The sequence below is a fragment of the Cannabis sativa genome, chromosome X (assembly GCF_029168945.1).
Source record: "Cannabis sativa cultivar Pink pepper isolate KNU-18-1 chromosome X, ASM2916894v1, whole genome shotgun sequence".
Classification (NCBI taxonomy): Eukaryota; Viridiplantae; Streptophyta; class Magnoliopsida; order Rosales; family Cannabaceae; genus Cannabis; species Cannabis sativa.
The window spans coordinates 16,472,252-16,488,893 of record NC_083610.1 but is presented as its reverse complement, the minus strand read 5'-3'; the positions used below and the strand labels follow the sequence as shown (position 1 = coordinate 16,488,893).

General features: G+C 31.7%; 3 protein-coding genes across 3 annotated transcripts; 1 reads left to right on the top strand and 2 right to left on the bottom strand.

Moving 5' to 3' along the window:
- Positions 1-8,726: 8,726 nt before the first annotated feature.
- LOC115702884 (histidine-containing phosphotransfer protein 1) lies at positions 8,727-11,203 on the bottom strand. The gene is made up of 6 exons (XM_030630343.2): positions 10,671-11,203; positions 10,351-10,481; positions 10,131-10,199; positions 9,786-9,857; positions 9,222-9,294; positions 8,727-9,120 (listed from the first exon to the last, which is right to left on the bottom strand). Exons 1-6 carry the CDS (start codon positions 10,731-10,733, stop codon positions 9,070-9,072), a joined length of 459 nt encoding a protein of 152 aa, XP_030486203.1. The 5' UTR covers positions 10,734-11,203; the 3' UTR covers positions 8,727-9,069.
- A 1,361-nt stretch (positions 11,204-12,564) lies between these two features.
- LOC133032065 (DNA-directed RNA polymerase subunit beta'-like) lies at positions 12,565-13,050 on the bottom strand. Its single transcript, XM_061105884.1, has one exon. It carries the CDS (start codon positions 13,048-13,050, stop codon positions 12,565-12,567), a length of 486 nt encoding a protein of 161 aa, XP_060961867.1.
- Positions 13,051-14,356: 1,306 nt separating this feature from the next.
- Positions 14,357-16,357, top strand: LOC133032064 (large ribosomal subunit protein uL2cz/uL2cy-like). The gene is made up of 2 exons (XM_061105883.1): positions 14,357-14,467; positions 16,022-16,357. Exons 1-2 carry the CDS (start codon positions 14,357-14,359, stop codon positions 16,355-16,357), a joined length of 447 nt encoding a protein of 148 aa, XP_060961866.1.
- The last annotated feature ends 285 nt before the right edge of the window (positions 16,358-16,642 follow it).

The window sequence follows — 16,642 nt, the reverse complement described above, 5'->3', positions numbered from 1 at the left end:
ATGGTGTTTCATGATTCAAATGGGAAGGTAGTCACGTCGGCGACTTAGAAGATCGACAATGTTTTCCCATCAGAGTGGGTTGAAGCCCTTGCTATTCGAAATGAAGTATCTCAATGTCTCACTTTTGGCATCTATAATATTCAGTTTGAATCTTATTGCAAAAGCTTGATTCATAAACTTAATAATTCTTTAGATTCATCTTTGGGTTTAATTTTAGATGACATTAGAACTTTATGTAAACATCTCAATGTTGTATGTTTTGTCCCAGAACTATTAATGCAATAGTTGATTCTCTTGCTAAATTTGCTTTAACAACTAATTCTAGCATAGTCTGGTGGCCTAGATATCTTATTTGTATCAGGAACTTTGTCCTAACTCATGCCATTTATTAAAGAATCTCTATAGCTCTCAGCCCCTTTGAGTTTCATGCTCATTGGTGGTGTTTTTTAAGGCTATTTTCTCAAAAAGAGTGCCTAAAAATATCATTAATCAATAATCATCAACTTCTAAAGAGGCACTAATACAATCCGGTAACCAAACCACTAAACATAATGATCGTCCAAAGAAAGAGCAAGTTTCGCTAAAAAATGTGCAACATTATTAACAACTCCAGCACAATAAGAAAATGAAAGATCACTAAAGGTGTTACAAAGATAAGTAATGTCCATAATAGTAAACCCAAGATAAAATATATCAATAATATGCTTAATAGCATTAGCAATCATTTCCAATGAGAGATGTAAAAGTTTAGTTATATTTGACACAAAAAATAGTTTTGTGATATATTTACATTAACTTTTACTATCGTGTTCTATTACATAATTATAAATCTTGATGCAAAATTTAATATCATTTAATGCTCACTTAATAATTTATTAAACAAATATAAAATAATAATAATAGAAAGGTAACTATAAAATTTAATAATAATATATTAAAAATAGTATAATTGTAAATAAAAAAATATAAAATTTATTGTGATGTAAATTTTGCACAATGCTATATTGTGATTTAAATTTGAATCACTTTTTATTATGTGACATATTTGTATCATAATTTGGCATACAATTGGAGTGGACTTTTTTTTTTGAAAGAAAACGTGGTACTATTAAATATCAACTGTTACAGGAGTACATAAAAATCTAGAACAAACATCTGCCCAAACATGAACTCCCACCGAAGTAGTACAGATTTTGTATTTGTATATACTCTTATAACAACAACAACAACAATAATAATTGTTATAGTGAGAAATCTCACCTAAAAACTTGAGACTAGGCTCCTATAAAAATGATACGTGGACTCACTCTCCTCGAGGAGGGCTGAGATGTTATTAGGAGATCTCTTGAGTGCAAACCTCGCCTGAACCAGATTCAGCGGGATGATGTGACCTTGACAGTGTCTAGTTGCATTCGAGTAGCTTGCATGAAGCAGGACTGAAGATCAGGTTGCGAGAAATATAAAGATCTTCCTGCGAAGAGGTAAAGATCGCTTCTATACTCAGCGAGATGGTCCGGATGATCCAACAACCTCGATAGCCCGATGAAGACTCGCATGTCTTAAGTTATCAACTTACTGTAGGATCGATGTCCGTATAAGTGACTCGACTCGAACAGGACGCAGACATCCCAAACTCGATTAGTCTTGTGTGTATCTTAAGCCTGCGAGCTTATGCGAGAATCTGAACATGCAACTCGTACTATAGAAGTCGCATACGTTGCTTATTTAGTAAATTGGGCCAAAATTATTCTTCATTTACTTTATTTACGTTTTTTATTGATTTAAATGTTATATTCAACGTACAAACGGATTGATAATTAATTCAATCTCTGTGTAATCAAAGGACACTTGCTTTGTATATAAATGAGTGATCCAACATGAAATAAGCAAGACAAAAATCCCTTGCAACAGTGGACTAAGCTGACTATGATCTGACTGGACCACTATATTTTCTTGTGTTCATTATATTTCCAATACGTCTGTGTGTTCATAACTTGAATACTCGCACATTTTCTTATTATATCTTTATTATATTATTTATTTTAATATTGTCTAAATTCATCCAACAATAATAATAATAATTGCAATTGCCAAAGCTAAGTGCATGGACCATAACCTACTTACTGCTAAGCTTAGACTAAGGTCCATATACTATATTCATTATTATTTTAAAGTGTTGACATTTTTTTTCTTCTTCTTTTAATTTTTTAAATTTAATTTGTGAATAAATCATAATGTTTTCTTTATATAATTTTTAAATAATAAATAATAATAATTCTTAATTCACCATGTTAGTGTAACATTTATAAAACTAAATTATCAATTTTTTTTTTCTTTCTGAATGAAATTGCATTATATCAATTTTAAGAGATAAAAATTACACAAAATATATTTTCAAAAAAAAAAAATACAAAATATATAACAAAAAATTGCATTACTGCTTAGTTGAAAATATATTTATTTGCATATACAAAGAAAACTGTTGAGTATAACCCGAAAAATTATTAATGGATTATTTTTTATTTAAAGCTAAAGTGAAAAGAAATTTTTAAATTTTGATGGGGATTCAATAAAAAAATACATGAAAAAAATTTAAATTAATATCTTGCATTTGGACAAAATTGGTACACAAAACTTAGCCTAATTAAACTCAAAATTACTCATCTCATAACTCACCCCTGCTCTCCCTCTTCCTCTATTCTCTATGTCTCTCTCGCTCTCTTCTTCTCACACACACGAAGACTCTAACAACCCACGACTACCAACCACCAACCCACTAACGACTACCAACCCAAGACCTATGATCTCCGAACCACGACCACCGCGCCATGTGTTAGGCTAGAATTAGTCTAAGTTTCGGGTCGTATTTTCGGTTAGTTTTCACTCTTTGTTTCTAGTTTTAGGGCTATATTACGCTTGATTCTTTTGTTTCAGGTCCTCAGGCATTTAAAGAAAGTATGTACAAGAATTGAGGAAAAACGGTGAAAGAATCGAGAAGAAAAACCAAAATTGGTGTTTCTGCCTATTCCCGTCGCGACGGGGGATTTGCCAGTCGCGACGGGAACTTACAGAAAGTTTCAAAAATTCAATGCTGAACTCCCGTCGCGACGGGGGGATTTGCCAGTCGCGACGGGAACTGACAGAAAATCTTCGAAAATTCTCTGCTCAACCCCGTCGCGACGGGGGGCTGTGCCGATCGCGACGGGGACCCTGTTGACGGGATTTTTGGGCAATTTCGTAATTTCACGAATTTTGAAGATGAGAATTGGTTTAAATAGCAAGGGTTCGTGAAAAATAGGGAGTATTCAGAATTGGAACCCTAGAAACAAAGAAGGAGGCTAGAAGAGCGGCTTGTGGCGACCCGGATCAATTGCTTCAACTAGTTCTTTCTCTTCTCTTTAATTTTTCTACGTTCTTTTCTATTTCAATGTTAATTATGGATTTGATTATGGATGTTTTGAACTAAACTCCTATTTAGGGAGAATGATGAATGTTGTTTAAGTTTTTCCTAGTTAATGAATAATTGCCATTCCTCCATCTTGATTGTGAATACTATTCATATTTGTGTTTAATTTCCATGTGCAAGATTGATCACCTTTTACATGTTTTATGATCTTAATTCAAAATCTGAAAAGTGAGAATTGAGAATGCTAAAATTGGATAGTCTAGGTTTTGATGTGAAACGAAAGTATTTACATAGCCTTTGTGACATTTAGATTATTGCTTAATGCTGATTTCATGTTGGTTTAATTAAGAAATTAATTAGAGAGCATGAGATTTAGAACCTAGAAGATCTGAAAAGAGCTAGGTTGATTCATAATCTGTCATTCACTTCAAGAGAAGGATAGCATTTAAACATTAACATTGGTAACTTAACAACAGGATTCGTCTCCCTAATCTCTCATCTTGATTAATATTCACTTGTTTCTTTAAGTTTCTTGAATTTCTTTCTTCCTTTTTCAATCATAAATACTTTTGATTTGCCAAATAGAATTATAAGTATAATTTAGTAGTAATTAATCCAATTCCCTGTGGTTCGACCTCACTTGCGTGAGTATACTACTTGATTGCGTGCACTTGCGTAGTAAATAATAATTTTCGCAACACCATGAATGTAAGTTTTTTATTTTATTTTATAGTATTCTGTGTGATTTAGTGTTGAAATGTATGATTTTGTTTGTTTATTGATTTAAGAATAAATTGTATGATTAATATATGTCTGTTATCTGTGAGTTAATGGTTCCTCTTTAGCTACATATGCTGTAAACTACATGGACAATTATCATAACGCTAAAATCCACTCGTTTCTTGTTGTTGAACCTTATTCAACTTCACCCAATACAAGACTTCCAACTAGAGGAACTCCTTGGAAACCACCTCACTTAAATGGGTTGAAGCCTAATGTTGATGTTGCAGTAAATACATCAACAAAAGTATTAGGAATAGGAGCGATTGTAAGGAACCAGGAGGGCCAAATGATGTCAAAACCTATTAAAGGTTGTTTCAAATCAGATAAAATAGAAGCAAATTAAAAGCTCTCTTTCATGCCCTTAATTGGATTTCTCAACTTCCATTGTAGATCATTCATATTGAAACAGATGCCCTACGTGTCTCAACATCTATAATAATGCATCTTTAAGTTTATCTTATTTTTCTTTTGATGGTAGATATTCGTTGTCTTCTATCCTCTTTCTTTGAAATTATTATTTCTCATGTAAAGAGAAATGCTAACTAAACTGCTTATGGTTTAGCAAAATATGCTTATGGGTTGGATTGTAGAAAATTCACCATCAAATGATTGTTGATTATAATAAAAGTAAAACTTTATAAAAAGTAGGTTATAATAATAATAAGAATAATTTGCTGCATAAGTACATAAGTTTAACTCTCGATTGCAAATAAATATCTAAGTTTAATTTTTGGCGGTAATAATACATAAATTATATTTCTGGAACTCTGTAGGTACCTGACCGTTAAATATCAAGTCATCATCCACATGTTATTTTTTCATTGGTACATTTAAATTAATTTTTCTAAAAAAATAAAATTTAATGACCTGGACCAATTAGGAATTACTACATATCAATTTACTTAACACTTAACAGTCATGTACTAACAGTAGTTCCATAATTATAACTTAGGTATTATTACTGTAAAAATTAAACTTGCGTATTTATTTACTATTGAGACTTAAACTTAAGTATTTATGTCACAAATTACTCTAATAATAATAATTATAATAATATATTTTTTCTTTTTACAAGTAACACAAACTTTATAAAACAAAGGAGAAAGGATATATGTGCTAGTCCTTGTAAAAAATGTGCTGCTGTAGAAAAGAAGAAAAAAAAAACTTTGGAAGTTTTGTTTATTCATTTTGTAATTAGTGAGATTGAAACAAAAGGTAACGACACACATATTTGTTGTCATTTTGGCATATATTCTTGAAATTTTCCAGGCTCTTCTTTTCCCTTGGACCCAAAGAAAGAACAAGGTACACACAAACCCACGCCATGGAGTCAAAGAAACTTGGTAAAAAAGCTAACTTGTTTCCCAATCTTCTATTTGATCCTCTATGCTATTTTGTACTATTATCAAGTGAAAAAAAGTTACCCAACATACACAAATAAAATAATTAATTATAAAGCTGACTATAAAAACTGTTTGTCTAATTTTAGTCAAAGAAACTTCTTTTTAGTTCACATTTAGATGCTGTTTAGTCTTAGACTTGGTAACTTTTGGTTTACAAAGTCATTTTAAGCTACAGAGTTAGTGCTACCAAAAAAAGAGTTAACAGGATAAGAAACCCATGATGATGAATAAATGGACAAAATATCCAAATGTGGGAATAATATAAATTTATTCATGAGGAGGAAGGTTGAAAGAAGGTTTGGAATTTGTCTTGTTACCATTTACTAATACAAACTTGACACATATGGACATGTATTGACAAAAAATCAAGCACTGCCAAAAAAAAAAAAAAGAAGAAGAAGAAAGACTAGGTAGTTAGTAAGAGGAGGATTGATATTCAAAACGATTTAAACCTCATATGATTTTGTGGATTAGTTAGGTAAAAGCCAAGAACAATCTATGTTTTGATCGAACCTAGCTCATTTGGTTAAAGACAACAACTTTCACTTTCTCTTCGAGCTACATTCAAACATAACAAAGATCGATTTTTTTTGTATACATAAAAATCTTGTATACTCAAATAAAACGTAGGAGAAGATGCCAATTTTAAATCGAATTTCTAAGCGATTTTTTTTTTGGGTAATATCATTTTGGACTTTGTATTTTACAAAAATTACTGATTGGACTCTCTGTTTTGTTAAATGACAAAATGGACCCTGTATTTTCTAAAATGGTAAAAATAAGACACTAAGCTTAATTTTAGACAACTTTTTTTCATAATATAACTAACTTGAAACAATCCTAACACAAACAGATATTGAAAATATAAATAATTTTGTCATAATACTTTTAGATCAGATTATTATTAAATTTTATTTTGACAAAAAATCAATTGAGTATTTTATTTGTACTATTTTAAAAAATAAAAAATTCATTTTATCATTTAACAAAAATAAAAGTCTAATTAATAATTTTTGCAAAACAGAGATCTAAAATAATATTTACACTTTTTTTTTTTTACCTCGCTATTGTTTTGAACGAGTGGCTCATTTGAGTCATTGTAAAATAGAAGTTACATAAGTATAAATTGGAGGGTTTGAGTTTGACAAGATATGAGAGATTCTACCTTATAACAATATAAGTGGAATATTTTTATCTTGTAAGTACATTAATACACATCCTCATATTTATTAGAATTCAAGAAAGAAGAAGTGACACTCAACTTAGGTGTCAAATGGTCATATGAGTAATACTACATCTCAAATTTGAATCCTTTTTTTTAGAAAATAATTTTGGTGTATTGGGATTGTTTTTTCTTCACCAATTTATGGTTTAGGTAATAGATGTAGGTATATCATAGCAACCTCAGCTCAAAATGGGCCATGGCATAGTGATAATATTTCCATTGGGATGGGTGCATATATAATTCAACAACTCCAACTACCAAAAAACAATAGCCACTTCATGGTTGTAGATGTGGTACCAATGACCCCTTTTTCTATTATGGAGTTACATAATTTTTGGATGGCAAATCTTCTCCTTTCCATAACCAGAGGCATGCATATGCATGCATTTATGTAACTCTTACTGAGATGTCATTTTCATCCAGCTACACTCTCCTTTTGTAACCTAATAACCTTTGTGAAGTACTTTCTTGTAGTTATATGGTAGATAGGGGTATAAACTTTACCTCTAATCACTACTCTATCTATCTATCTCCTCAAAATACATATTCATGTGAGTTTCACATTATTGCTCATGAAATCTAGATTTGGGAGAACAAAACAACTCAAGAAACATAGTTCTATGTATCCCAAATCAATAGTCAATGGTCGATAAATTATCATGAGCAAAGCCACGAATTGAAAGAAATAAGTTGTGCGGCCCGGTCCTGATGCTTGCCCGATTTCCTCTGAATGGCTTTGTCAGAGCTTTCTATCGTTCTTTTTGACTGACTAATTCTAAGGCAAAGGGTTGAAAAACTCAATGCCACTATTAAAATAAAATTTTGGGCCCTTACTTTAAAGATAAATAGTATTTTAAAAAATTATCAAATCACTTTTATTTGCCCTAGTCCGTCTATGCCTAGAGCCGACCTGGTTGTGTCATTAGTTTTTTCTCCTGTGTTTTAATGGGAAAATTAGATTCTATGTGTTGTGTTAATGATGATATGGTGTTGCCCCCAAGCAAAAGTTTTCTTCAAGCTAAAGTTTAGGCCATTTGACCACCATTTTAACTACACTAAATAATGGGGGAGTTTATACGAATAATATTATCACTTGGTACCAAGTGGTCCCCAACCAGTATCATTGAGATCTATCTGTATATATTTATAAATTTTGGATAGTAATTTAATAACAAAATTGCATTGACGATACTATACATTATTGTAGTATGCACTATAACTAGTTTGAGAACAAAACTACCTCTGTTCTTGAAGGGACGAAGCTAGAAATAAAATTTAGGCTAATTAGTAATTTTTTCTCCAGAACTTTGACATGTAGTAAATCGTGCCCCCTAAACTTTTTTGGCCGTTAGAAATTCCCCCCGAACTATTGAGATTGTTAAATTTAAGGATTTTTGTCTAATTTCATTCAATTTTACTGTTTCAGTGATTGTTTATGTACTAAACCATGCTCCTCAGACTTTGATATCTACCAAATCATGCCCCTCAAACTTTGATATGTACTAAATCATATCCTCGAATTTAATACTTCATATACATAATATTCTTACAAGTGTAATGTAGATAAAAGTCTTTAAATTTAACAATCTCAATAATTCAGAGGGAATTATTAACGGCCAAAAAAGTTTAGGGGGCATGATTTAGTACATGTCAAAGTTCGGCGAAAAAATTACTAATTAGCCTAAAATTTAAGCAGACGATTATTACTGTTTTCACCCGTGCTCGATAAAAACTTTATCACTACACCAAACCACTACATTAATTAGTATATTACCAAAAGCTTATTTATATAGATACCCAAAATTCTTATTTAGACATAAGGCTTACAACTCAAAAATTGCAAATGGGAAATATTTGAGCTAAAACTTTTTAGAATAATGCACATAAAAAGATGTGGAGTGTTCAAAAGTAATTAAACCAAAGAAGATTTCATATCATAGAGAAGTTACACAACCTGATGTGTCTTGCAAAATAGAGGTAACACCAAACACCATTACACATGCATACCAAAGTCATATATAATAGACTATTATCAAACCACTAGTCTAATATTGACTCTTAACTCTATACGGTTCAACTGATAATATAAATATATATATATCTATATATGCTAAGAAAAAGCTAGGCTCTCAAACAAGGTCTTGGATAAAATCCTGTGTGCCTTCTTCTGTGTGAGCAAGAAGGATGCATATCAAAAACTACACACTTAATTAAATCAGTGTTTCTTGACGTTTTTCTCAAGTAGAGTTGATCTATTCTAAGACAGGAATTTTTCCACCAGCTGCCACTATCTGTTGCTCCAGCTACATTGACCAGAAAAATACATATTATATATACATGAAAAAGAAGAGCAAATCTTCAAACCAGTACAAAGATCAATCACAAACCATTTTTATGTACTTACCATGAACAATTTCTCAAGCTTGCTCTTCAACACAGAGCATTCTTGTTGCACATGTTGCAAACATCTCAAACAACTGCACAAAAGTTTTAAGAATTAGATTTGTCAGTGAAAAAATAATGAAATAGAGAAAGAAAAGAAGTGTTAGCCTATTTCAATAATTTTATACTCAATAATGAAACTCCATTTTCAATGATAATATGTTTAAGTAGAAGATGAATCCATGTTAAAGTCATCAACAATAATAACTACTTTCCTTTGGATATTTGAAATCTTGGGGTGCAGATTACACACCTTTTACAACACAAACCAATGCTATAAACAACTTCACAGTCTCAGTCTCACATTTCAAGATTTTGGTTTCATCAACTAATAGAAAATATATCAAGAAAAACACCAAAGAGGGCACTAGGTACCCGTAGGATGTAATCCATTGCCTCATTTCGAATACATGTATGTTTAATAAAAGAATGAATAAGTTTTCAAATCTTGACAAAGCAAAATTTGAAAAAAAAAATGAAAATAAAAAAAACCAGCAAGAAAATTTAGGAGCAGAACAGAACTTACCCTTCTACGTTCTGAGCTTCACAGTAATTTCTGAAGTTAACGCATACGTTTTTAAGTCTCATTGCCCCAATACTGTTTGATCAGAAGACCACATATTAATCTTATATTAAACCTCAATCATTAGACATATTTTCCAAGCTGTATAGATTTTAGTCAATTATGTATTACAGTTTCCAAAGGAATATATTATTATTATTATTATTATTATTATTATTATTATTATTATATAACATAAAGGAATGTTTGGAAAAGTTACCGAGAACCAAATCACAGAGATAAGAAACAAAATCAAATAAAAAATTTTAAAAAAATTAAATGCAAATGCAAATATAAAAATGTATATACCTGGCACTACTACCCTTTAACTGATGAACATTGGCATCCACCTGTTTGAAGTCCACCACTTTTTGCTCACTACAAAAGTGAGAATGGCCCATTGAACATCATTAAATAATAATCAGAGAGAGAGAGAGAGAGAGAGAGAGAGAGAGAGAGAGAGAGAGAGAGAGAGAGAGAGAGAGAGAGAGAGAGAGAGAGAGAGAGAGAGAGAGAGAGAGAGACTAACAAAGCATTTGCCATGTTTGTGAGGAGTTTCTGAGAGTCCTCAAAGAAGAGAGAAACAACCTCAACAACAAAATCAGGGGAGTTCTCATCCTGCAGTTTCTTTAGCTGCACAAACTGATCGTCCAAGAATCCCTTCTCAAAACATAAACAACCCACAATTTTGTAAGTCATTTGAAACATTCAACAATATTGTTGGTGGTTTATACCAATACTACTCATAATAATATATAATACTAGTATCTTCGCTAAAACAAAAATCGACATAGAAAAAAAAATACCTCTTTATAAACAAAATACACAACTTAATATTTAACAAAATACCTCTTGACGGAGGTAGTGGATGTAATCAAACCATTGTTTTTGCCACTGAGAAATAGCATCCATGGTCTTGTGTGTTCTCTTCCTCTGTTACTTTCAACCACAAAAATTCAAAATAAATAAGAACCCAGATGAGATGAGACGATATGTGAAGGTGGGCAGATCTTAAAAATGATGAAAAGAGAGGGAATTGGGAGAGAAACAGAGATGCCTGAAAAGGGTTTTTGGTTATTTGAAGGAAAAAAATTTAATGGCTTGATATGGGTGGAAAACTCAGTAAGTGAGTTGCCAAGAACGTGTTGGTATTGTCGGACTGGTAATTCAAGCCTTTACTCAATTTTGTTCCAAATTTTAATTATTACCCAATAATTCTCCTTTTTTCTTTCTCTCTTTTTCTTATTCTAAAAAAATATTTAAGTGGTTTTGTGATCTCCAGATAGAATATATGTCTGACTTTTTGACCATTTTTCTATTGTGGCACTACTTATCCTTTCCTCATATCCACTCAGACAATACAACGGTCAAACGTTTTTTTAAGATTAAAAAATTGCAGAAAAATATATATGACTATATCTACAGCAGATTGTGTTCTGTTATGTCCTAAAATAAATAAATAAAAACGCACTTATATTTTAATATTCTTATAATTTAGACACGAAATTAATATGGTGTATGGAACAGTTTAAGTAGTATTTCAAAGTTTAAAGAATAAGGAAGTATTACAACTGTATTATTTCAAGAAGTTTTTGTAACAGAAATTAATACATTAGTGAGAGACTTGAAGTTGCTTTGTTAAGAAATTATGGTGATTTTATTTACCAAAAAATACTAAAGTAATTAATTGAGATTATAAACCACTTTTTTTTTCTGTCAATAATTTTCCTAATTTGTTTAGTGCATGTTTATATGAAAATTAGCTAGATTCTAGGTATAAAGCAATAGTAACGGTTAAGAGTGTCAGTCAGCTGCTATTTTTGAGTTTTTTCCACATTTGTATATTTAAAACTAATTAAATCTGTGGACATTTAATTCTAAAAAATAAAAACATTGACATTTTTAGTTTTGTCAACAGAAGAAATAGGTGTAGAGTGCTTCTCCTATCTCAATCCCATTGTGGAGTGGGTAATTTTTATGGGGAACACATTTATTTCAACACAAATGAAATTATAATTAATAAAATAAATTACACAAAAATTATAATAATATTAATAATTCAAAACATACACTATTATATAAAAGAAAATACAATTATTTAATAAGCTACTAATAAACTCAAAAAACACATAAATATATATGTATAATAACTAAAAATAAATAAATAAAAAATTTAAATGAGGTCTGTCGAGGCGGGAAGTGTTATCTTTATTCCCACTCTGTTTAATATTCGGAGATAGAAAATTATTTCTTCTCTACTTCATTTTTTATTTAAGTTGGGAATCCCTACTATATTATCTTAAAATTTCCATCTCTAAATGAAACATCAATTCACACCCTTAGTGGTTCCGTTTCCCTCCTTTTCCTGCTAGGATTGGAAATCCTGTATTTTACATATCCATACGATTGAGTCCTTGGGTTTCCGAAATAGTGTAAAAAAGAAGTGCTTCAAATCATTGCTATTTGACTCGGACCTGTTCTAAAAAAGTCGAGGCATTTCGAATTGTTTGTTGACACGGACAAAGTCAAGGAAAACTTTTGAAATTATTTCAATATTGGACCTTGGACATATAATAGTTCCAAATAGAATCTCTTTAGAAAGATTATCTTTTGTCTCATGGTAGCCTGCTCCGGTTTCCTTACGAAACTTTCGTTATTGGGTTAGCCATACACTTCACATGTTTCTAGCGATTCACATGGCATCATCAAATGATACAAGTCTTGGATAAGAATCTACAACACACTAGAACGCCCTTGTTGACGATCCTTTACTCCGACAGCATCTAGGGTTCCTCGAACAATGTGATATCTCACAATGTAGAGTGGGCGCCCTATTCAGCAATACGGGATGCCCTTGCATAACTTCCTGAAGTATTTCCCATACAACCGGTTCTTTTTCTCGAATTTTACTCTTAGCAACTCCTATGTTCGAAGCAAAATGTTGTCTAATTAAACCACGAATTACAAATGTCTGGAAAAGTTTTATTGCTATCTCGCGCGACAATCCACATCCATGTAATGAAAGTGAAGGACCTACGACAATGACAGAACGCCCCAAGTAATCAACTTGTTTACTAAGTAGAGTCTCACGAAATCTTCCCTCTTTGCCTTCAATTACATCCGAAAACGACTTGTAAACCTTATTATGACCGTCTCGCATAGGTTGTCCGCGAATTTCATTATCAAGAAGGGTATCCACAGCTTCTTGTACCAATTTCTCCTGACACATTACTAATTCCCCCTTTTTTTTTACAGAATATGGAACATGTTATTCCTAGATGTAATCCAATGGTTTACAAAAATTAAATTAAGAATATGGAAGATGTCTTTTTTTTATTTAGAATATGGAACATGTTATTTCTCTTAATGTGAGATGCAAATAATAACTCCAACATAGTATAGATTAGATTGAATTGGATTATTAGTATCGATTGGATTGAATTAGACTATTAATGTGAATTTGATTGGACTGGATTGAATTATATTAGTACTATGTTATGTTTGGTGTAGAATAAGACAAAATAGCGTATAAGTTTTTCTTAATTAATTAATTATTTTTTAAAATTTTTTATTAATAAAGAATAATATTAAATGAATATTAATAAAATCTAAAATTTAAAAAATAAATAAATTAAATAATACTTTACAAAACTATGCTATGTGTAATTTATCATTCTAAAATTTAAAATTCATATTATAAAAAAATAAGACATAACAAATTAAAAAATAAAAACTATTTCAATAAAATTTTAAAATTGAATTAATTTATTATTTTTAAAATTAAAAAACTATTCTATTTAAATATTAATTATCTAACTATAATGCACATACATATATATAAATATATGTAAATGGGTCTATAAAATTAAAAAAGACTCATTAGACAACACAGAGAGATACAAAGCAAGACTTGTTGCTAAAGAATTCACTCAAGAAGAAGGAAATGACTATATGGAGACTTTTTCTCCTGTATCAAAGAAAGATTCTCTCAGAGTCATCTTGGCATTAATTAGTTGCTCATTTTAATTTAGAGCTGGAGCAGATGGATGTAAAAACTACTTTTCTGAATGGTGATCTGGAGGAGGAGGTATACATGAAACAACCAGAAAGATTCTCCTCTAGTGAAGGTCATGATTTGGTATGCAAGCTTAAGAAGTCCATCTATGGATTAAAACAAGCATCCCACCAATGGTATTTAAAATTTCATGATGTCATCTCTTACCTTTGGATTTGAAGAGAATGTCATGAATCAATACATATACCTGAAGGAAAGTGGGAGTAAGATTTGTTTTCTTGTTTTATATGTGGACGATATTCTTCTTGCATCCAATGATAAAGGGTTGCTACATGAAGTGAAACAATTTCTTTCAAAGAACTTTGAAATGAAATACATGGGTGAAGCATCCTATGTAATAAGCATTAAGATTCATAGAGATAGATACCGAGGTATCTTAGGTTTATCTCAAGAAGCCTACATCAACAGAGTTTTAGAAAGATTTCGGTTGAAAGATTGTTCATCGAGTGTTGCTCCAATTATGAAGGGTGATAAATTAAATTTGAGTCAGTGTCCAAAGAATGATCTTGAAAGAGAAGAAATGAAGAACATTTCTTATGCTTCTGCTGTCGGAAGCTTAATATATGCTCAGGTGTGCACAAGACTTGACATTGCTTATTTTGTCGAAGTGTTAGGAAGATTTTAGAGTAACCCGGGGATAGACCACTGAAAAGTTGCAAAGAAAGTAATGAGGCATCTTCAGGGTACTAAGGATTACACACTGATGTTCAAACGAACTGACAATTTAGAAGTAGTTGGTTACTTAGACTCAGATTTCGATGGTTGTATTGATTCACGTAAATCAACATCAGGTTACGTGTTTATGTTTGCTGGTGGAGCTGTGTCCTGAAGGAGTAACAAACAAACTTTGACTGCTACTTCTACTATGGAGGCCGAGTTCATTTCTTGTTTTGAGGCTACATCACATGGTGTATGGCTAAAGAGTTTCATTTCAGGCCTTAGAGTTGTTGATTCCATAGCAAGGTCGTTAAAAATGTTCTGTGATAATTCAACTGTTGTTTTCATGGCTAAGAACAACAAAAGTGGAAGTCGAAGCAAGCACATCGATATTAAGTACATATATAGCTATTAGAGATCGTGTTAAAGAAAATAAAATGGCCATTCAACACATTAGCACTGAATTAGTGATTGCCGATCCTATGACAAAAAGCTTGCCACCTCATAAATTCAAGGATCATGTAGTGAACATGGAACTTGGTTCCCTTATGTAATTTATTACAAATAAAGTTATTATTAATGAAATTTTTATTTTTGATATTTTCTCATAATTATGCGTATCTTAATTTTACATTTGAAAAAATTTTAGAGGACCTGAATAAACATAAGGTTTAAGGTTTATTCGCTTAAGTACATTGTCACATAAAGTATATTGTTATATAGTAAATATATTGTAATACATGAAAGATAATACTCGACTGATAATGAGGATGTGTTTATTATATAATGAGAAATATTGGATTTGAATGTTTTAGTCTAAATACTAACCAAGTGGGTGAATATTAGAATATTTGTATTTATGAAATAGAATAAATGAATTATTATTGAGATAAATGAATATTTTATATTCATTAAATCTGGACAATATTAATTGCGGGACATTCTATATATGGTCAGATTTCAATATTGATTACCCGATTTGATTTCTAAATTAATTGTCAAAAGATTCTGACAATTAATGTGGCACATATACTGATAGAATATCTCACCTATAAATATAGGGTCTCGATCCCCAAGTTCTTCACTCATTCTATTCAAAACAACAAAATTCCATCTAAAGAGAGTTGAGAGAGCGAGGAAGCCTGAACTCCAATACTGAAGCTATCGTAGGGATTGAAACTCAAACATCAATGGCTGGAAGTATTTCGATCCTTTCATTGCACATACGTTTTCGATATGTTTAGAGTTTATTTCGCATCATATATCGTTTATATATATTTTATTATTGAGAAAGCAATCTCCACTGGAGCGGGAATAGCACTCAAAGTCATCGTCAACAGGCTCTCCAACTCGTTCGTAACCTCATTGGCTTGGATTCGTCTCCGTCCCAACTCTCTTCCCTTCGCGTACTCGTATGTCCTTTTCTTTTTCTTGTTTTCTTTTTCTTGTTCGTAAAAAACGAATATAGGACAGGGTCGGGAATTGGGCCACATTAAAATTACCTTCTGGGGAGGTCCGTTTGATACCCAAAAACTGCTCAGCAACAGTCGGACAAGTGGGGAATGTTGGGGTGAACCAGAAAAGTTTGGGTAGAGCCGGATCTAAACGTTGGCTAGGTAAGCGTCCTGTAGTAAGAGGAGTAGTTATGAACCCTGTAGACCATCCCCATGGGGGTGGTGAACGGAGGGCCCCAATTGGTAGAAAAAAACCCTCAACCCCTTGGGGTTATCCTGCACTTGGCAGAAGAAGTAGAAAAAGGAATAAATATAGCGATAATTTGATTCTTCGTCGCCGTAGTAAATAGGAGAGAAAATAGAATTTGTTTCTTCGTCTTTATAATATAAAAAAAAATAGGAGTAATTAATTGTGGCACGTTCACTAAAAAAATATGCCATCGCTCTTCTCTCTTGACCTGAGATTTGGGGGAGTTCTGTGAGCGAGGAGCGCGTCGTTTCAGTCGTCGTGGTCGACGGGGAAGAAAGAAATGAATGAATGTTCTTTTTGGAAAATGTAGAATAATACACCTACCGAGACGAAAGCCAAAGGTGAGTCTCGTAGGTGGACGTATCGAACCGAAATAAGATCTCAG

Coding starts and splice junctions, on each gene's coding strand:
- LOC115702884 (XM_030630343.2), bottom strand. CDS start 10,733: ATGGATGCTATTTCTCAGTGGCAAAAACAATGGTTTGATTACATCCAC. Junction 10,482..10,670: donor TCCACTACCTCCGTCAAGAG/GTATTTTGTTAA, acceptor TGTTTTGAGAAG/GGATTCTTGGACGATCAGTT. Junction 9,121..9,221: donor AGCTTGAGAAATTGTTCATG/GTAAGTACATAA, acceptor TGGTCAATGTAG/CTGGAGCAACAGATAGTGGC.
- LOC133032065 (XM_061105884.1), bottom strand. CDS start 13,050: ATGTGTCAGGAGAAATTGGTACAAGAAGCTGTGGATACCCTTCTTGAT.
- LOC133032064 (XM_061105883.1), top strand. CDS start 14,357: ATGAAGGGTGATAAATTAAATTTGAGTCAGTGTCCAAAGAATGATCTT. Junction 14,468..16,021: donor GAAGCTTAATATATGCTCAG/GTGTGCACAAGA, acceptor AAACGAATATAG/GACAGGGTCGGGAATTGGGC.